Source organism: Pezoporus flaviventris, unplaced genomic scaffold, assembly GCF_033815535.1.
Source record: "Pezoporus flaviventris isolate CSIRO_AGI_PZ_B2104156 unplaced genomic scaffold, CSIRO_AGI_Pfla_v1 ptg000002l, whole genome shotgun sequence".
Classification (NCBI taxonomy): Eukaryota; Metazoa; Chordata; class Aves; order Psittaciformes; family Psittacidae; genus Pezoporus; species Pezoporus flaviventris.
This window is the reverse complement of record NW_026892550.1, coordinates 31,348,563-31,370,971: the sequence shown is the minus strand read 5'-3', so window position 1 is coordinate 31,370,971 and position 22,409 is coordinate 31,348,563. Positions and strand designations below refer to the sequence as shown.

The window sequence follows — 22,409 nt, the reverse complement described above, 5'->3', positions numbered from 1 at the left end:
TCTTTCTCCCAAGCTCCATCACACACTGCCATCTGAACACGAATTAGCACCGATGGTTCAGCTGGCGCTTTTTAGTTCTGCCATTCAGGGCATTCTGCTGAGTTTTAGGCTTTTGCTGGTTCCCTCACCATGACTGTCCTCCCTCCTTGTTAATTTTCTCTGCTCCCTGTCCTGTTTCCCCTTGTCCCTCACCCCAGTTTTGTAAGCCAGGCTGCTTCCTCTTCCCCCCCTGCCCCAGGACCATTTGTTGAGCCACTTCCCCTTTTTCAGGCCTGCTGTGCAGCCGTAGATGATGAGGGTGCAGCATCCCGGGCACACACTGGAGTAACCCTCTGCTTTGAACCGCCTGCCACAGCACATTTTAATCTCATCAACAACTGTGCAAACTATTTATAATCAGCTCTCTGATTACATTCCTAAGGTCAACTTCCAAGTTAAAAGAGAGTAGCTGACACACTGCTACAAAGCCTCTTCTGCTCCAGAGGTTTCCAGAGCTGCTGGGCGGTATTGAAAGGCTGCAGTCAAAGGTGCCACCTCCCTCTTGGGTCTCCCACCTCGCTGCTGCCCCTCTCGCATCCCCTGCCCTTCCTGCTCCCTCCCACAGAAGTACCCTTGGGAAAAAATGATCAAAAAATGCCTGCATTTGATCAAAAGAAGCCTCAGCAGGTCAAGCCTGCACACCATAGACCACAGCAGGGTCTCCCCAGCTCACCCAGCCTGCACCTGGCCCCAGGGCATACAGCCCTCGCAGTACCCAGCTTGGGACCATGGGCATAGGTGATGCTCAGAGGGCTCCTGTCACTCCCTGCTGCTGGGGGTTTCAGCAGTATGTGGCTGTTGTCCTGCTGTCATCACAAACCCTGACACTCTGGGCAGCTAAACCACTTGTCATTTTTTTAACTGGTTTCAGCACAACCAAACCCCACTCCTTCTTCCATCACTTACAAAGGGAAGACAGGGCCACCCCTTGGGCTTGCCTACAGGAACCCGGAGTCCTGCACACCACTAAGCCCTGTGCAGCAGCGGCCCTTAGAGATACAGAGCAACCAGGACACCCGGCTACAGCAGCATGCTGGCCAGTGAGGCTTATACATCACATAAAACCCCTAGGAGGATTGCAGGCATGAAATACAGGGAAGAGTCTGGTTTTCATTTCACTTCTAGATACTTTTGCTCAGTACAAGTGCCAGCTACTAAGCATAACACAAGAGAAGTGGCACCAGCTCCTAGTGTGCCACTGAAGGCTCAGTAAAGCTGTTTCCTGCTTCTGATGCTTTTCCTATCTTCCATAGATCTCAGGAGACATTTTTATCGTAATAGATGTAATCTTGTAAACCTATATAGACCCTATCCTGGGCAAGAAAAGGTTAACCAAGAATTATGGACTCTTGGGTCACCTGTGTCTGCTTACAATGTCAAGCTTGAAAGGCAGAGAGACCACAGCTCACTTGGGGTTATTTATTGCCTTCCTGAGGTCTTAATAACAGGCAGGCTGAATGGAGAAGGCCACACACATGGGGTCACTTGTCTACCAGCAGTCTGGACAATGGGGCCAGACATCAGGTGAGGAAGCGAGTCTCTGAGTGCACATCTGGGCTCAGGACCTCCTGCAGCAGCAGCAGCACCAGCAGCAGCATCCCTATCCCCTGAAGGTCAGCCCTCACCCAGAAATCCCACAGCCTCAGCAGAGGCAAAGTGGGAGAGCAGAGCAGAGAGAAACAGTTGAGGATGAGGAGGCAAAGAAGGGTGAAGGGGCTCTGCAAGAGAACCGCCCTATACACAGGAGTTAAATCTCCCTTTATCCAACCTTTTGAATTGCATCATGCAGAGGTGAGGGCTCTGTGTTTGGGGAAGCTGCTTTTACCTGAATGGAATAAAAGGGAACCCAAAATGTTCCTTGCTTAGTACCAGAAGTAGACAGAGAGCGAAAGAGGAAATGTCTGTTTCTCTTAAGAAGGATCCTACAAATTTAAATCCCCCTGTAAGTCAGTGTTTAGCATTAATCATGGTTTTGTACAGAAGAGCGTAAATTGCACAGTGCTGGTTGTTTCCACTGCTCTCTTTAAATGTCTTGTGGTTAAATAAATGGAATCAGTATTTTCTTAATGGTCATGGAGCACTATCGTACCACTCTTTATCCATAGAAGTGCTTTTCATCCATGGATACATACTTGCATCAGATACTCTCAAACCCCTCAGTAACACTGTAGCTTTATGCATATGCAGGAAAACCTGTTATCTGGTCCTCCCTTAGAAGTAGTGAGACAGCTTTGTGAGGCCCCTTTCTGTATATAATTTGAAGCCAGGAGGACCTATCAAATCATCTAGGTCGGTCTTCTACTCACCCCATGCTATTGAATTTCAGTAGGTAAGTCCCTGTGGTGCTCACCATGTTCAGTTGGGCAGAAACATTCTAGTCTTGTGCACAGCAGGAAGAGGCAGAGCACCGCCAGGGTCAGCAGCGGTGAACTATTGAATCTGAGGCCAAATCTTGCCTGCAAACACTAAACAAAAACACGGTGGAAAACAACAGCTGTGCACCTTGTTTCCTTTCGAGGCGCTTTAATTATGTGACCTTTCCATGACAGAACGTCTTGGCGTCCAACAAGAATAAGTCATATTTCACCTGAGTGGAAAAGTCAGGTCTTTTTTTTTTGTGATTACCCAGGAAAATGCCAACTTCAGAATTTGATCTTTAAGATATAAAAACAAAATTTAAGAGTCAAGTTCTTCTGCTTCCAGTAATCTCCTTTCACAATACAGCAAAGCAAGCTATCGCACCATCCTTCTGCTTAAGGACAGTCACCACAGGTATGGCAGAAGTTTCGTGGAGGTGCTGTGGGGTTTTTTTTCACTACACATCACAGCACTATCAGTGGTATGGCAGGTAACTGCAGGGAAGAATGCTGCATGGTTGGAAGTGTTCTCTAGGTAGGTCTAGGACAGCAGAGACAATGCTCTTTGCCTCAAAACAAGCTGATCCTGGTTTACTCTGATACGCACTGAGACAGGGAGACAGCAACACGATGTTCTCACGTACTTCAGGATGCAAGTCCCAGGATGTAATAAACACTCAAGCTGACAGGCAGCAACCAACCCCTGAGAGCTGTGACGGGGTTGCTTCATTCAGGAGGATTCTGGTTTTGCTTTTGAATGGTTCATTAATGTGAGCTTGGCCTCTATAGTGCTATCTGCAGTGACACCCTGTGGTGATGAAGCAGTAGTTGATCTCCAGCCCTGTTACCTCTAGGAAACAGTGAAATGCTGCTGTGACAGTCCTGCAGCGCGCAGACAGTAGCAGGAAGAAATACACAGCTGAAAGGTACTTCTCCCGGGTAATGAGTAGCATTCCTTATAGCAATGTATTTTCCCAGAATTGATGAAGACTGGGAGGCCTCCTGTAATCCTAGGGTGAAATCGGTGCGCTCAGCTCGCTCCCTGGAATGTCTGTGCAGCAATGCGCGCAGCATGGGAAATAAGCAGGAGGAGTTAGAAACCTATGTGTTAAGTCAGGAGACTATGATCTGGTGGCAATTACAGAGATGTGGTGGGACAGCTCACATGACTGGAATACAGTCATGGAGGGCTATGTCCTTTTCAGGAAAGACAGGCCAGCCAGGAGGGGTGGTGGGGTTGCTCTTTGTGTGCGGGAGCAACTACAATGCACTGAGTTCTGTCCAGGGACAGATGGCGAGCGAGTTGAGAGTCTGTGGGTGAGAATTAAGGGGCAGGCTGGCAGGGGGGATACTGTTGTGGGTGTCTGTTACAGACCACCAGATCAGGGTGAGGAAGTTGATGAGGCCTTCTACAGGCAGCTGAGAGCGGCCTCACAGTCACAGGCTGTGGTCGTCGTGGGGGATTTTAACTTCCCTGATGTTTGCTGGAAGGACCACTCGGCAACCCAGCCGCAGTCCAGGAGGTTCCTCCAGTGTATGGATGATAACTTCCTCCTGCAAATGGTGGATGAGCCGACCAGGAGAGGAGCGCTGCTGGATCTCATCCTCACTAACAAGGAGGATCTGGTCGAAGCAGTAAAGGTTGAGGACTGCTGTGGTTGCAGCGACCACGAGATGGTGGAGTTCAGGATCTTGTGTGGTAGGACTAGTAGAATACCAAGTAGAATTGCAACCCTGGACTTTAGCAGGGCAAACTTTGGCCTTTTCAAGCAATTGCTAGGGGAAATCCCATGGGCAAGGCTGCTTGAAGGTAAAGGGGCCCAAGATAGTTGGCTGGCATTCAAGGATTGCTTTTTCCAAGCTCAAGATCAGAGCATCCCGACACGTAGGAAGTGAAGGAAGAGGGCCAGGAGGCCTGCGTGGCTAAATAGGGAATTGCTGGGTATGCTCAAGTGGAAGAGGAGAGTTTACAGGTCATGGAAGGAGGGGCTGGCCACTTGGGAGGAATATAAGGCTGCTGCTAGAGGATGTAGGAAGGCAGCTGGGATGACTAAGGACTCCTTAGAATTAAACCTGGCGAGAGGGGTCAAGGACAGCAGAAAGAGCTTTTTCAAATACATGGCAGATAAAACTAACACCAGAGGCAATGTAGGCCCACTGATGAACGGGATGGGTGCCCTGGTGACAGAAGATACAGAGATGGCAGAGTTACTGAATGCCTTCTTTGTCTCTGTCTACTCTGCTGCAGGCAGTCCTGAAGAGCCCTGTACCTCTGAGACCTCAGATGAAGTCAGGTCGATGGAGCGGTTTGCCTTAGTCAATGAGGAATGGGTTAGAGACCGGTTGAGCAATCTGGACATCCATAAATCCATGGGTCCAGATGGGATGCACCCGCGGGTGCTGAGGGAACTGGCGGAAGTCATTGCTAGACCACTCTCCATCATCTTTACCAAGTCTTGGGAAACGGGAGAGGTGCCTGAGGACTGGAGGAAAGCAAATGTCACTCCAGTCTTCAAAAAGGGCAAGAAGGAGGACCCGGGTAACTATAGACCGGTCAGCCTCACCTCCATTCCTGGGAAAGTGATGGAACACCTTATCCTTGGTGCCATCTTAAGGCATATCAAGGATAAGAGGGTTATGAGGGGCAGTCAACATGGCTTCGCCAGGGGGAAATCATGTTTGACCAATCTCTTAGCCTTTTATGAGGAAATAACACGGTGGATGGATGATGGCAGAGCGGTGGATGTGGTCTACCTTGACTTCAGCAAAGCATTTGACACAGTCTCCCACAGCATCCTCACAGCTAAATTGAGGAAGTGTGGTCTGGATGATCAGGTAGTGAGGTGGACTGTGAACTGGCTGAAGGAGAGAAGCCAGAGAGTTGTAGTCTATGGGGCGGAGTCTAGTTGCAGGCCTGTAACTAGTGGAGTGCCTCAAGGGTCAGTACTGGGACCAGTATTATTTAATATATTCATCAGTGATTTAGATGAGGGAATTGAGTGTACTATCAGCAAGTTTGCTGATGACACTAAGCTGGGAGGAGTGGCTGACACGCCAGAAGGCTGTGCTGCCATCCAGCGAGACCTGGACAGGCTGGAGAGTTGGGCAGGGAATAACTTGATGAAATATAACAAGGGAAAGTGTAGAGTCCTGCATCTGGGCAGGAACAACCCCAGGTTCCAGTATAGGTTGGGGAACGACCTGTTAGAGAGCAGTGGAGGGGAGAGGGACCTGGGGGTCCTAGTGGACGACAGGATGACCATGAGCCAACACTCTGCCCTTGTGGCCAAGAAGGCCAATGGCATCCTGGGGTGTATTAGAAGGGGGGTGGTTAGTAGGTCGAGAGAGGTCCTCCTTCCCCTCTACCCTGCCCTGGTGAGACCGCATCTGGAATATTGTGTCCAGTTCTGGGCCCCTCAGTTCAAGAAGGACAGGGAGCTGCTGGAGAGAGTCCAGCGCAGGGCAACGAAGATGATTAGGGGAGTGGAGCATCTCCCTTATGAGGAAAGACTGAGGGAGCTGGGTCTCTATAGTTTGGAGAAGAGGAGACTGAGGGGTGACCTTATAAGTGTCTATAAATATATAAAGGGGGAGTGTCACGAGGACGGAGCCAGGCTCTACTCAGTGGCAAACAATGATAGGACAAGGGGTAATGGGTACAAACTGGAACACAAGAGGATCCACTTAAACTTGAGAAGAAACTTCTTCTCAGTGAGGGTGACAGAACACTGGAACAGGCTGCCCAGGGAGGTTGTGGAGTCTCCTACCCTGGAGATATTCAAAACCCGCCTGGACACATTCCTGTGTAACATTATCTAGGTGTTCCTGCTCCGGCAGGGGGATTGGACTAGATGATCTTTTGAGGTCCCTTCCAATCTCTAACATACTGTGATACTGTGTGATACTGTGATACTGTCATAATTTAGCCATTATTACTCATACTGCTAATATCTCTAAAAGTGATTTCATATGCATACTGCCAGGCTTCAGCAGAAAATAAATAAATGTGAAATTATAATTAAAAATATAAATTGCATATAAATGCATAGTAATCTAGTTTAAAATTAAGGAGAAACCATATATACTTCCAAGAGGAATGCATTATATATATATATAAAAGGATCTAATAACTAGCTAATGCATCATAGAATGGTTTGGATTGGAAAAGACCTTTAAAGCTCCTCTAGTTTCAACCCCCTGAAATAAGCAGGGACATCTTCAACTAGATCAGGTTGCTCAGAGCCTCTCCCAACCTGACCTTGAACGTTTCCAGCAATGGGACATCTACCAAGTCTCTGGGCAACCTGTTCCACTGTTTTACCACCCTCATGGTAAAAAATTCCTTCCCTATATCTAGTCTGAATTTACCCTCTTTCAGTTTAAAACCATTATCCCTTATCCTATTGTAACAGGCCCTGGTAAACAGCCTCTCCCCATCTTTCTTTTAGGCCCCCCTTTAAGTACTGGGAGGCCACAATAAGGTCTCCCCAGAACCTTCTCCTCTCCAATCTGAGCAACACAAAAATTGCATTTTTGAGTAATCTGCATGGGTTTTATTCTGTTATGGAGTGTCCCGGTTTCAGCTGGGATAGCAGAGCACCAGAAGTGTGGGTTCTTATCTCAAGGGCAGGCCTTTTCCACAGGACGTACCAGGATCAGTGCTTGGCATGCCCTTTTTTTTTCCTTTTAACAAAACTAGATTTGAAATATGCACTCAGAGGCTACTGTGGGAAGGGGATGGACTGACTGCGTTCAGTATAAGGATGTGCATACCCAGAAGGGAGCATTTGACCTGGTATAAACCAGGCAGCATGAACTGCCTCCCAGGTTTTAGCCTTGGTCTTTATTTTCTTCATCCTTCCATTTCTTAGCATCAAATGCATTTGAAATAAATAAAATTGATCTTTTAGAAAAGTTTTGCTAGAAGAGCAAACAGTAAAAATCATTAAGTGCATCATATGCCATCTTTGTTAATCCACCATTGATTTAGGAAAGGTTTGTGGGTCTCATGGCTTTTTGAATCAGCAAAATACTAAAGTCAGGCTTTTTAAAAGCCTTTGATTTAACTGATGATCCAGTTAGCTGTGCAAGTTCACATGAAAACACAGGTGTGTGCTTCCCAGCTCAGCTCAGAAACTGCAGCTACACTTTGCGTGAAAGCCTTCCCCAGGGAAGCAATGAACTGTTCCCATCAATTAGTATATTCAATTGTGTAACACTTTCATGCAAGTGTTTTTACTCAGCCTTTCATCCTTGGTCTCTGTGAAGGTCTCTGTATTTAATGTTTATTCACAGAATCATAGACTGGTTTGGGTTGGAAGGGACCTTAAATGTCACCTAGTTCCAACCCCCCTACCCCTCTTGCCACCAGGTTGCTCCTGGTCTAGTGGACGGTGTCCCACCAACCTGGCCTTGAACACTTCCAGCGATGGGGCATCCACAACTTCTCTGAGCAACCTGTGCCAGGGCCTCACCACTCTCATAGTGAATGATTTCTTCGTAATGTCTAAACCAAATCTTCCAGCTTAAAACTATTCCCCCTTGTCCTGTCACTGCATGCTCTCATGAAAAGTCCCCCTTTCAGATTTCTTGCAGTCCCCCTTTAGGTACTGGAAACTGCTATAAGGTCTCCTCAGAACCTTCTCTTCTCCAGGCTGAACAAGCCCAGCTCCCTCAGCCTCTTGCCATAGCAAAAGTGCTGCTGTCCCTTTCTGGAAAAACTAAACAGTGGCCTCCCTCACATTTCAGAAGTGTGTTGGACAGTGTTGTCCCAAAGCTTTGCTTGGGGTCTTGTTTGGTTGGTTGGTTGGTTTTGGTTTGGTATTTTGCTTTGTTATTGTTTTTTTTTTCAGAAGATACATTAGGGAAAAAACAGATCAAGCCGTATCTACCAGCCTCAGGTAAGGTTCCTGCAACTCCATGTCCCCAGGTCAAACCATTAGCAAGGCTGATGTGATGTAATCTACACATACTTAAAACAGACACTCAAGAGTGCTCACACAAACAACACAGCATCAACAGCCTCATCCTGCTCCCCTCTGACACGTGTTTTCTGCTGGGTTTTTAGCATGAGTCACCTGTTGCTTCTCTCAAAGGCAGATTCCTCTTTCTCATTACATTTTACAATCCCTCCTTTCACTTTGCTTCCACTCCTCCAGCTCAGTGTTCCAATTTTCTGTGATTTATTCAGCCAAAACCTACTGCAGTGATTAACTGGCAATTGCGCCTCTATACTGTGGCCTTCATCTATTTCTGTGGGGTGCTCACACACCACGCATCACCCTATAGGTAACCTATAGGTAAATTGTCCTATTTTCCTCATGTCTTTCCTAAACGCTTACTCTATTACAATCTCCCACCCCACTGCCTCTTTCCTGAATTCAACTTTTCGACTAGATCTCATTTTCCCAACTACCATGAACTAGGCTTGCCAGCTCAAGTCAGACCTCCTTGCCAAAAGGAGCGAGCATACAAGGACACTGTTGCTCTCCCTTCTCCAGCGCACTCTGTCTCCACCCACAGGTCCCACTGACTGAACAGCAGCCCTCCTGTCACTGTGAAGGAATTTACTGTCAGGTCTTGCACTGAGAGGAAGGGATCGTCAGGCGTACTACCTCTTTCCCTAAGCCCTACCTCTACGTCCTCCTAAATGACTGGTTACTTGTAGCTTAGCTTTGGTTTCCTGTATTTTAAATACTATTGGAGAAGCTGTAGAATCATTTATCCTTTAAAGGACCAAGAAGGATCAAGAAGGATTAAATCTGAGGAAAGAGCAGACTCTGTGACAGGACTTTTTCATTGCAAAATAACTAAGAATTCAAGGAACATGCCTATTCCCAGTTACTTTGGCATAGATTAACTGAAGCACTGTCAGTCATTTACAACATATAACTGTGCAGCTGCTCGCTGTAATTCACAACCTACATGAAGAAACCTACATACAGGTTTTTGTAAATGTTATTTTTAGGTATGTTTAACAGGGCCCTATTTAGTTTTTCAACAGCAGTGTGGGTAATAAAATCTGCCTGCAACTGAGGTTTTAGTCAGTTAAAATAGACTAACACTTTCTAATGAAAGACTTCTACAAGAGAGTAAAGATTCCTCCTATTCAGCAGGCAGTCAGCAGAGAACTCATCAATGTTGTTTAAAATTTCCTCCTTTGCATAACTTTTGAACCTGCATTTCCCATGTCTCAATCACAGCTCTTGTTACCTGCTATAGGGTACACAATGCTTTAAAGCAGCTTCTTTTCAACTTCAGGTGGTCAGGCAGACGGGGAAGAAAAGGGAAAGTTGTGTTTTGAGAAAAAGGGACATAATTAAAGTTAAAATTAATTTGCAAAAGCCATCAGATCCTAAACAAATAATAAACATAGAAAAACATGATACAATTTAGGAAACAGTATTTAATTTAAGTAAAAAAAAACAAATCCCAAATGCCTCTGGATTTGAACACAAATTTGCTAACATTGTTTATGCTAGAGTTTTAAGTCTTTTTTGCAAGCACCATAGAATCATTTACCATTGTCTTCCTCTAATCTTAAAGACTGAGACAAGCTGAAACATCAATAAAAATGTTTTACAATTTTGTAAAAGCCAGTTCCACAAAATTCAGTCAAGATATACACATTTACTATTTGTCTTGTCATTTTCTCAATCTGATATTAGAGTTAAGAAGTGAAGTTTCTCCATTACCACAAATCTGGGTTTCCACACAGGTTAAATGTGGTAGGCACACAGCACAAAGCAAACTCACTCCTATTTATGACCAGAAAGAGGAAAGCAGCCTGTTCAGAATGCAGGCTTCCTTTTTCACCAACACTTACAGCTCAAAATATGCCCCAACGGCTCCCCCCTTAGGGAGCTGCAGGAAAGGAAATTTTGGAAGACTGGTCCCTTAGTCACTCAGCTTCAAGGTCAGAATATAAAACTTATTTTGAAATAGCTACATGTTGATATAATTGCTTTACCTAATACTCTGTACAAAGAGATAGAAAATGATCAGCAAAAAATTTGACTGTATTCTGAACAGGGTTCCTAATTGTATGCAAAAAATGGAACAGCCACTTTCCATAGTTTATGCCTAAGTTATAAAACCAGTTTAGGTTAGTTATAACCTAAACTTCAAGAACTGAGTTCAGAAGAAATGTACAAAGACAATACTATCATATTACCATCATTAGTAAACGTATCATATTCTGAATCTTCTTCCTTTTGGCAAAGATATGAAACTGAACTATTTTCAAGAACTATTTCTTTCCTCTGTGCCTTCAGGAAAGTGAAATATAGCACCAAATACATATGATAAGTGATCTTCCTTCAGGCTCCTCTTCCTAATTTTTTGAGATACTCAGAGCACCACTTCCAAATTTGCCTGTGCTTCAGCTACTCAAGTTTGCATTCCTAACACAGCCATACCTTGCTTTCCTTCTAATAATGGACATACCTAACTTTGATACAGTTCATTATGCCACACAAAGTAGTCAACAGTAATTCAGACTTAAAAGTGGTATTCCATACTAACATTGCATATAAATTACAGCTAAAAACATGCCCTGAAAAATTACAAGGTGATTTTTTTTTTTTTTTACGAAGGGAAGTAAAATTCTTTGGTAAGCATAGAGACAATGCATGGAATCTGTTTCTTTGCATTAAAATCCTGCCGAGTTGAGAAGGACTCGTACTCTGCTACTTTGCGATTTACACGAGTTAAAATCTGCATGAGTTCAAGTTTCCTTGCATGTTCCCTCAGCATTTTACAAAGTGACTGAATGAACCAGGAGCCCTCAGCTGCATTCCTCCAGGAGTAATAGCCTGTGGAAAAGAGAGATGTCAAACTGATCAGATGTAGCAGCCTCTGATACAGGACAGGACTGTGATTAGGGAAACAAAGCATTGTTTCCAATAGCAATCCATGTTTTCAAACAAAAACTCAAAACCAGTAATCAAAATTTAGATTTTTATAAGCTCCCCAAATTGCAACTCAAAAGATTTTTCTAATCCTCTCATCTTTTTTCAATCTAAGAAAACTTAAGGTAGGTAGAAAATCAAAAGGCAGGAAAATTATCTTCACTGCAACAGTCTCAGCTAAGAATCACTTACTACTTCTTCACAGAATACATATGCATGAAGGAGAGGTGACAGGAGAGATGAAGCCAAGATGCAAAACAGATTTCAGGGTTACTTCCTTCAGGACTACATGTGTGAATTAAAGACTAAAACCTGTTTCTGCTAGCTGGTAATGTAAGGGCCATACTACTGGCTCTGTTGCTACTGATTTTGCTTACGGCTGCAGTGAAAATAGAAGAATTGATAGGCAGTAGGTGTTTGTCACCTACTTCTGTATATGCATCTACAGATCCTATTGTTTTGTTCTCTCAGAATCAATGCACCTTTTACTTCCTGCTGTAAATTACATTCACAACTCAGGTTAACTAAACTTATAGAAGATGAACATTTGAGGGTTTGCTAGTGAGAAAGATGCACATTCAGGGTTAGTTTGTTTGTTTTGTAGGAATTCAGAATAGCAACTACCTCAAAAAGAAATCAGATCAGGGAGAAAAGAACGATTGAGGGAAGAAAAATACATGAAAGAGAACAAGTGGTTACCCAGTTGACTGGATACAACTGCAAGTTCTCATTTACAACATCAATACAGACTGTATACATAGATTTGAGGAACAAAAATTTCTTTGCAAGTTTCTCACCTGGAGCTGTGGAATATGCATAGAGGAAATCTGCTTCTACAGGTATTTTCTGACACATCGTTTCTTCTGATCCACTGTCTGTCTCAATACCAGAATCTAATTCTGTCCCTCTACAAGCCTATTTGGTGGAAAGAAGAATGGGAAATAAAATAAAAACCAAAGAAATAAAGGCATCCATTTTAAGGATGATAATATTCCAATTAAAACAAAAATAACAAGAATTTGTATGTCACATTTCTATTAGAGAAGAAAACTAACTAGCATTTATTTAATCAACTGCACAGTTTGCTTAAAATACGTATTAATTCTATGGTGTATTCTATGGTGAAACTCACTACAAGATGGGCTAGTGCTTACAAAGATTTTATATAATCCAAGGAATTAAGATAATGCAATCTCAGCTACGACAAGTACTGCGTACCTAATAGGGCAGACTATGCCACTTTTAAACCTGAAGAGAATCTTATTCTGAAAGTAATTCCATTTAAATCCATTTCAGAATTATTTTATCTGCACTAATAATTAATGGGAACAGTATTTTTCTTAAAGTATTCAGCTGTTTTGATGATGACTGTTCAGCTGTACATCACCTGAATGAAGAAGAGCTTGGGTTTTCCTGCTAAACTTCTGCACCTGTCACCTCTGAAAAGGCTTGTTAGTACTTTCAGTTCAAGAGGGCCATCTGTACCATAGATGACTCCTTCATCACCATGGCTTAGCAACACGCAAACAAAACTGCTTCGGTTGCTGTGGTCTTCTTCAGAAACTTGAAGGAAAAAAGGAAAGATAACTGTCGTAAGTTCTTGCATTCCCTAAAAGCTTTGAACACTTGATGCCTCCTGTGCAACAGAAGTCTTTAAGAACTAACTCCTGTATTTAGAAACCTCCAACCAGTTTTCACTACTTCAACAAAAGGAGCCAGCCTACTTTAATTCAGAAGACTGGAGAGAGAAAACCCCAAATTAAAGGCCAACTCTACACATTCTAAGACATGGCCTCAGAACTAGGCCAGGAACACCCTGACGAGACAAAGAGGGTGTTCCCACAGTGTATCAAAGTCTGATTGGCACACCTCACTCATGCAGTAATGGTCAGTCTCATGATCTGAGATTGGACTGATAGGAAGTTCTGAGTTTTGGGAAAGGATAAGGAAGTCTCATCTCTCCTTCCAGAGACACTCCAACTACTTATATTACATGGGCAATTAAAGTGGCATGAAAGCTGTTGCTGCTGCAGGGACTTAGGTTCTAGTACTTCACTCTTTCACTTTGGCCCTCTAGCAAGGTCTAGAAAGATTTTTCAAGCTTCTGATTTTTGTACTTACAGACATTTAAGACTGATATAAAGCCTTGATAGATTTTTTTTTTCCCCATCTTGTGGTACACAATGAGCACAGAACAGATATTCTCTGATGTCTTTTGTTGCCTGACATTGTGGGGATTGTACTTAAGGATCAAGACAATTCTTTTAAATATATGAAAAAAAACCACAAACATGGTTTAAAAGAAAGGATCCAAAAGGAATTCTGAGCGGGAAACTCAAGAAGATGCAAGAGTAGATGGAAAGCATAATAGTCCCAAAAGCTTCTGTTTAGAGCTTGCCAGAACACTGAATTTCTATTCTGGAAAAAAAAATGAAGTATTTATCTTTTCCTCAAGCAATGCACACTAGGGCATTTCTACAAGCACTGCATCTAGAAGAGTCAGGAAAGGCTGCTTTTTGTGAATCTCTAGTTAGGCTGCAGTCTGTGGTTTACACTGTCTATTTGGAGGCCTTATACCAAGGTAAGACAGAGGCCTTGGAACCTTCAGCTACTGTCAACATACTGGTGACTGGCTACAACTATGCTAATAAATTAATCATGCTTGGGAGCATTCTCTGACATAAACATTAACTGGCACGAAAGAACTGACATCTATGTTAGCAAATACATTAACAACAACAAAAAAAGCCAAACCCAAACATGATTGTTGTAGGCTAACTGTATGTTGGGAATAATCCCTAGAACATTTTTACTGTTTAACTGTGACCTGGAACAGTCTGGGAGAGCACGGGTAGGCATCAGCCACAGTCATGCCAGAGAACCTTGCAACTAGAATACACCGGGTTCCAGGGCTACAGATTATCTCCAGGCATTGTTTAATTTACTAGTCTAGATGTAGCCAAGTCCAAACAAAGCAGGACTAAGACTAACACTAGTATAAAGCTCTCAGTTGACAAAAGGGTGTTTTGTTTCACAAGTCAAACAAAACACAAATTGTTTCTCTAAGAGTAATTTAGTCCACACGCCTGCAGTTCTGGTCCCTCCATCTGAAGCCCCTGGATGAGAACATATCTTGGGCCACACCACTGAGCATATAGCACAGAATCCCTCTACCCAATTAAGCAGGATTCTTTCCAACTCACAGAACTTCAGTGATCCCAGGGTCAGAATATGAATCAGTCTGCATTTAAGTTTCAGCCTTTTTTCTGGCCTTCCTTAGAAGATGAGAAAGGATACGGAGACAACAGTCACGACACAAAAGATGAAGAGACAGCAAAGATGAACAAACATAGAAACTGTGATGCACATGCCATCCTTAGCAATAAATCATCAGTAGGTGTGAAGTATTATCTAAAAGAACCATGGAAGAAGAGATGTTAGGGCTACAGATGTAGTTGGAAACAGTGGTTGATTTAATACACACACTGAACATATTACTACTTACCACGTTTCAATAGTTCAAAAATGTCCACACATGAAAGATCATTGTTGATCTTTATTTTATACCCCAGCTTCATAAAAACTTCTCTGACACTTGCAGCATCCGCATCTGTACCCGAACGGGCTAACATCCCTATACGTAAGAGGAATGCATTATTTTTTATATGATATAGATGGCATGGTCATATTGAGCCAAATTCTTCTCACTTCTACCTGTATCAGTCTGGAACATTATTCCAGCTCCACTCTTAACAGAAAAAGTACTGCACTGTTATACATGCACACAATCTCCCTCTCCCTGTAGGTTTATTGTAGATTTATCTACTCCTTATTTTTATATCTACTAATAAAAGACATAAAAGGATTTTATTTGCAAAACAGAAATCATGACTAAATGGTAAGATAGACTTGTCTTTCCTACCAAATTCCCCCCATTACTGCTATACCCTAATGTGTTCCCTCTATGCACCTTTGGAAGAATGAATCACACCCATTCACACAACAATTCGAGGTTGCAACCCAAATTGGTCTGCGTATTTAATTTTGAAGAATACTACATTCCACTAATCGATCTAAATTAAGGAAAAAAACTTTAACATTTGAAAGTAGTACCAGTCTTTCTGTGGAAGTTCTTATTGTTTATTATTACACATTCCCCCATCTCTGGATAATCCATTCTGTAACTGTGGTCCGGCACAATTCCAGAGTCCATGGACTTGCTAGCAGATAGGTTCTTTCTGTATAGAAATCAGACAAACTTTAAAGTGTTAATTTCTGATCTTCCCTCTCTAGTTTCAAAATAATAACCAAAACCAATGAAATTGGTAAGATTTGCTCCTTGTTCCCTAGAACTTCCCTCAGCAAGTTTGCCAATGACACCAAGCTGAGTGGTGTGTTTACTCTGGAGGCAAAGGAACCCAGAGGAACCTTGACAGGCTAGAGAGATGGGCCTGTGCAAACCTCAGGAATTTCAACAAGGCAAAGTGTTAAGGTCCTGCATCTGCACTGGGGCAATCTCAGACACCGATGTTGGCTGGATGATGAGTGGATTCAGAGCAGCCCTGAGAAGGACTTGGAGGTATTAGCAGATGAAAAACTGAACATGAGCTGGCAACATGCGCTAGAAAGCCCAGAAAACCCAGAAAGCCAACGGCATCCTGGGCTACATCAAAATAGGCATGACCAGCAGGTTGAAGGAGGTGATTCTCCCCCTCTACTCCACTCTTATGAGAGCCTACCTGGAGTACTGCATTCAGCTCCAGGACACTCAGCATAAGAAAGACAAGGATCTGCTCATGCAGGTCCAGAGAAAGGCCATGAAGATGCTCAGTGGGCTTGAGCACCTCTCATATGAGGACAGGCTGAGAGAGTTGGGCTTGTTCAGCCTAGAGAAAAGAAGGCTCTGGGGATACCTTAGATTAGCCTTCCAGTATCTACAGGGGGCTACAAGTAGACTTGAGAGGAACTTTTTAATAGGACATGTAGGGATAGGACAGGGGAAATGGGTTTAAGATAAAAGAGGATAGACTTTGATTAGATATTAGGAAGATATCCTTTACTGTGAGAGTGGTGAGACACTGGAACAGTTGCCCAAAAGAAGTGGTAAATGCTCCATCCCTGGCCGTGTTCGAGGCCAGATTGGACAGAGCCTTGGGTGACAAGGTCTAGTGTGAGGTGTACCTGCCCATGACAGGGGGGTTGGAACTAGGTGATCTTAAGGTCCTTTCCAACCTTAACCATACAGTCATTCTATGATACTAGATGTAAGGAAGAAATTTTTCCTTACATCAGAGACACTGGAACAGGCTGCCCAGAGAAGCTGTGGGCGCCCCATCCCCTGAGGTTGGAAGGCCAAGTTGGACGGGGCTTTGAGCAACTTGGTCTAGCAGAAAGTGTTCCTACTTGTGGCAGAGAGATTGGAACTAGATGATCTTAAGGTCCTTTCTAACCCTAACAATTCTGTGATTCTAGATATAAAGAAGAAATTCTTTACTGTGAGAGTGGTGAGGCACTGGAACAGGTTGCCCAGAGAACTTGTGGATGCCCACTCCCCAGCAGTGTTCAAGGCCAGGCTTGACAGGGCTTTAAGCCACCTGATCTAGTGGAAGGTGTCCATGCTTGTGGCAGGGCGGTTGGAAATGGATGATCTTTAAGGTCTGTTCCAACTCAAACCATTCTGTGATTCTAAGTTATGTCTGTGAAATAAGTTGTTAGATCCGATTTAAGACTAGTGAAGACTGTACTTGCCCAGAGGTTAAAATAAATAAAACTGCCTGTTATGTTCCCAAATAAACCTTTTGTTTCAAGTTCAGGAAAATGTGCACATACACAAATAATGGGGGGGGGGGGGGGGGAGGGGAGGGAAGGAGAGGAGAAGAGACATCTGTAGTTGTATTAATCTTCTGTTCAACTTGTTACAAGTTTAAATTTTAAAGAATCACGGAAGAACTATGTCTAAAATGGTAATGCCTCTACATAGCAGAGCATAAAAAAATCAGTTTAAGAAAACCAACTACTATATCAACAAGAAATCGGTTTGTTTTTTTTTTTTTTTTACTACCATCTTTTGAAAGCTATGTACTAGGAGCTCTGAGATTGTAAATCTATTCTGAATTCTAGCCAAAAGTCATTTCCTCATTTAATTTTCACAAATAAACATTCGAAACCTAGAAAGACCAAGACTCTATATGCAGCTGTAATTCTACCTCAATGAACACACCAACTATACCACCACTCATGACTGAAACATCTGTTAATTTTACTCAGTCCATATATGCTGAGTTTAGTATGGATTTTCTCATTTAAGCATATGGGTATTCTACAGATAAGAAGTCTGTAATGCTCTTAAATCTAATTTTCATTGAAATATTAAGTTCCTAGAGAGTGCCATCTGATGATAGTGCTACACCAGCATAACAACCAGGAAGAACAGGCCTGCGTTTCCTTCCTTCCACCCCTTTAAGTTCCTCTTGTGCTTCTGCACATAAAACCCTCCAGCAGGTCAGTTCAAGCAGCTGAACTGTCTGTCACTGGTTCCGGTAAGCTCTAGAAGCAGTTCAAGGAAAGGGGTGAACATTTAGCACAGGGTGAGATAGAGAAGTCTGTTTTTCAGAACAGATAACAACTTGATAATACTGTGAAGCTAAGTCTAACTGCATCTCAGGTGTTGCTTTTTAGCTCCTTGCACGTATACATGGCCTGTTAGAGACTGTGTATTTTCATAAGTAGTAAAACTCTTCTAATAGTCATTTATGATTATTATAATTTACCATAATTGAAATATTTGCTTTTAGCATTACTTCTATGGCTCTCGCCTTCTGTTACAGCACATGATTCCTCAAGAATTAAAGTGAAGACTTAAACCAAAAGTAGCTCACTTACCCTTTGGAACCTCTAGGAATAGATTTTGCGTCTGCCAGATCTTCCCCTGAATGTGGGCCATCTCCTGTGTCTGCCATTATGGCTCTCAATTGTCAGCTTGAAAACATAAGAAAATAGAAATATATGATAGCTTATACTCATATGAAATGCTACCTTCAGATTTTTGTTTGGTTTCATTAAAGCCTTACACCATCAGAAAGCAACTCTTTAGAACTGGGGAGTACACTAATGTTAAAAGGGGATATTCACACAGAATAACTTTAGTCTAGGAGTATTAGTATTGGCAGCCAAAAAACCCCAGGATTTCTGAGTATCCCCACATATCTCATACTTGAAAGAAGAACATGAAATATTCTTTTAGATTACTGCATTCTACATTAAGTCTTGGAAAAATAGTCTGCAGATCCCTGTGGCCAAATCATTAAAAATGCCTAAGAAAAGCAGGATAAGAGACAAACTGGAAAAAATCTTTAAAATATTGTAATGTCCCTACATGCATCAGTATCATTTTGTTATTGTGACTGTTAATGTCATTTATGGATTGTTCCACATCAGTAAGACAGAAATTGAGATCCAAAGCCAATCAATGCAAAGACTAACATAGAAGACTGGATTTCAGGTCATAGTATCTGGGGAAATAAATAATTTCTCTGCATTCAGTTTCAACTGAAACATCACTGGATCCAATCCTAATTGGTGTAGGTGAAGGCAACTGCAACATAAATAACATAAACCCATGTGAAGGCAACTGCAACATAAATAACATAAACCACAACAACACAACTTTAAATAGTTGATGAAATAACTCTGTGCTGTGGGCTGCTATTTACTCTTAATCAGAACACAGGACAAGAAATGATCATTGATACCAAGGCAGAAATCAATTTAAATGCAATAAACCTCCCTCTCAATTACTCTGCACCCATGGAACACATTACCACAAGTTAACTTTTAACTCAGGATTCATAAAAGGATTAAGCATCATAAAGCTGAATAGCCAGAGAGGATAAAGAGGATAAAGTAATATATGCTTGGAAGTGAAAAGAAAAAAGCAAGGTACTACAATGCAATAACTTAAAAGATATTCACTTAGCAGATATATTAATGGTATCTATACCCATCTTTCTTTCTTTGGTTCTTACAATAAGACATTTACTTACATCTAGTTACTCTGAATACTACGTCCTTGTATCTTGGAGCACTGATGTAAATGAGATATTTTCTTGCTCACAAAATGATTCCAGACTTAAGAACTGTTATCACATAAATTAGCAGCACACAGGAAATTCCCTGAAAACTAAATGACAAAAGTATCAAATAAGCTTGATATTTAGAAATAAAATTTCTAGAATAGCTTATTGTGTTACATTTTTCATGGCTTTTAACTCCCACCAGCAATGAAGTACTATGCAGTCACTTGCCAACTGGGCTACCAATGACTACTTAGAGAAAGACTGAGGTGAGGTATAGGGAAAGCTAACAATTCCACCCAATAGGTAAGACCCTGGAATTCTTAGGGAGGATAAGTGGATCACTAGGCTGCCTTTGGTTCACATCAGTTGAAAATCCAACCAAACTGTTGCATTCCATTAGGGATTTGTTTTAGTAAACTGGTGAACAGCAGCAGGCTTAAGTAGGCAAACTGGAAACCTAATAAACTGGGACATGAATGCTTCTGTAACACAAATGTTTCATGCTGCAAACAGTAAGAAAGATCTTCAATATTAAGTGACCTAAATTGAGACTTATCTCCTCAAACCTTTTGCAACCTTAAAACTCAAACCTCTAGAACTGTTGTCCTTGATCCAATCCCAAAGAAACAATGAAATCTGAAGTAGCTAGCAAACCCCACAATTACAATGAACTACAGAACTTTATTTCTGAACAATGTAAAACACAGCTTGTCTAAGAGTCTTTACAGAAACTAGACAGATAGTGAAGAAAAAACGGGCATAATAAATCAGGTATTTTAAATAACACACGCTTTATCTTCAGATTAGAATCTGTAACTCACCTTTAATATCCATCAATTTCTGAGCACCAATTCACCTGCACTTTTTTAAAGAACAAAAGACATCCACAAAGAGATATCCTTTTTGTTACTAGGCACTCAAATGTACGTTTTAACCAGCAGTTATGTTTTCTGCTCTAAAGCACTAGTCAGAGTAACAGCAATGCTCAGCTGGTGCTGATTCTAACAGACTACTAAGAATTGCCTCATCTTGGTTTAGGTAATGCAGTGATGTCATGTTCTGTCAAGTAGAATACACATTTCCCTATAGAGGATGATCTCATGCTTTTAAGGATGGGGCTGAAGACTGGGACAAAGCAATTAAAAATTTAACGTTAAATTGTTATTCTGCTCCTTGTTATTATTTTAAGTTTAGGTAAATAAGAAAATATTTTTATTCCATGCCAGGCTGGATTTACTTATTTACCTGGCCTAATGAAAATAAATTAACACTGTCATATCTCACCACTGCCATAAGAACCATCAGGTTTCTTTATGAAGACACAAGAAAAATAATGATGTAGTGATAAAAATAATACCAAAGCTTCTCAGACAGGGAAGGAAGCAAATAACTGAACTGGCTCTAGTTACCAACTGTATCTTGAAATATGCAAACCACAGGAGTCAAGACAACACATGTTCAGTATACGCCAGCTGCTACAAAGCAATGATTGCAGCAGTATTAAAATACATGTCCAAAACAGAAAGCAGTATTGTAATCATGTCCTTAAAGATTAGAGATGGGCAGTTTTCCACCTCACGTGACTGCAAGAGAAAATGCCAAGCATTCAGAGAAGGTATTTTACGTACATAAATATATACATGGCACATTATGATACTAATGCAGACAGGCAGATTAAGAATTTTCCATTCTATGATGTATAATGGTAACAAATAATTATCTAACTAATAATGGAAGGAAAACATAGAAGCTGACATAAAAACCCCCAAGCAACTAAAAAAATTTGAAATACACCATTTCATTTTCTGTGTGGCATTATCCCCCTGTTAAATAAATACTGCTGTCACAGATGAAGCATTGACAATAGGCCTTCACAGTACTTCTGGTCTGGATGTGGTTGTTGGGAGGCACTGACATCGAGCCAGTACTCTGATTTTCCAAAAGCAAACAGTCAGCACTTATCTGCAAAATCAGCAAGACCTAAAATCACTCTGAGAATAGATGGATGCCTTGCTTACTAATTCACCCATACCTATTAAACACAGCACCACCACAACAGATACAGCCTTGCCAGGCTCCTTAGTCCTAAGGACACGGTGTGTTATTTTCAAACCTACCAAATGATGAGTAGATACTTAAAGGAGAGAATTACGGGTGGAAAGGTAAAAAATGAGAGCTATTCTTCACCCCAGCAGGGAACAGGACACAACAGACCTCGGACAGGGCCCTCTCCACCGTCCCTATAACCTTCACCTCGTGGTGGTGCCTCCCGGCCGCCGCACGCTCACTCTTTGTCAGACAGAGCTGTTGTCTAGACGAGTTTTAACCGCTTGTCTCCAAAGCTTTACTTTGGTGGATCCAAATGCAGGTTCTGACCCCGTGTTTCCCGTTAGCTAACAGTGTAAGGCAAGGCCACCGGAAACCAGTTTAAAATTAAAGCTCCTCTCCCCATCCCCCGCCCCCTTTGTTTAGGCAGCTTCTCCACAAAAACAAGCTTAAATGAGCAAACTGTCCGCCTTAAGCTTCTGGGAAAGCAGCAGCTGCGTTCCCGGCCCCGGAGGGGGAGGCCGGGAGCCGAAGGGCGCTGGCGTGGCACCGCGGCCGGTGTTCCCCGCCGCAGCCGGTAGGCAGGGCGCTACCTCGGGCGGAGGGACAACATCCGCCCGCAACAGGCACCAGGACCGGCCGTGGCGGGAGCCCGCGGGCAGCCGAGGAGCGGGCAGGCGGCGCTCCCAGTCGGGCCCGCCCCGCCTCGGGCGAGCCGCGGCTCTCCTCCGGCCCGGCTCTAGAGAGGCTCCGGCTCCCCTCAGCCCGCTCCCTGCGGACAAGGCGCGCGTGGCTCCGCCAGACCGAGGCCCCTCGGAGCCGGAGAGCCACAGACACGCCCCTCACGGGCACCAGCCCTACCCCGACCCTACCACACTTTCGTTCGACCCAGCCACCGTCCCCCGCCGCCACCACTCACCTCAGCTGCCACCTTACCCGCTCCACCGGCGCTGCGCTCCCCCCTGCCTTCCGCGGTACGCGGC

General features: G+C 43.0%; 1 protein-coding gene across 1 annotated transcript; it reads right to left on the bottom strand.

The window, feature by feature from the left end:
* Nucleotides 1-10,951: 10,951 nt before the first annotated feature.
* Nucleotides 10,952-21,147, bottom strand: CASP3 (caspase 3). The gene is made up of 8 exons (XM_061474244.1): nucleotides 20,202-21,147; nucleotides 19,348-19,484; nucleotides 18,188-18,283; nucleotides 15,419-15,543; nucleotides 14,811-14,939; nucleotides 12,693-12,868; nucleotides 12,103-12,220; nucleotides 10,952-11,209 (listed from the first exon to the last, which is right to left on the bottom strand). The coding sequence occupies exons 3-8, from the start codon at nucleotides 18,262-18,264 to the stop codon at nucleotides 10,983-10,985; spliced, it is 852 nt and encodes a 283-aa protein (XP_061330228.1). The 5' UTR covers nucleotides 18,265-18,283; nucleotides 19,348-19,484; nucleotides 20,202-21,147; the 3' UTR covers nucleotides 10,952-10,982.
* Nucleotides 21,148-22,409: the final 1,262 nt, after the last annotated feature.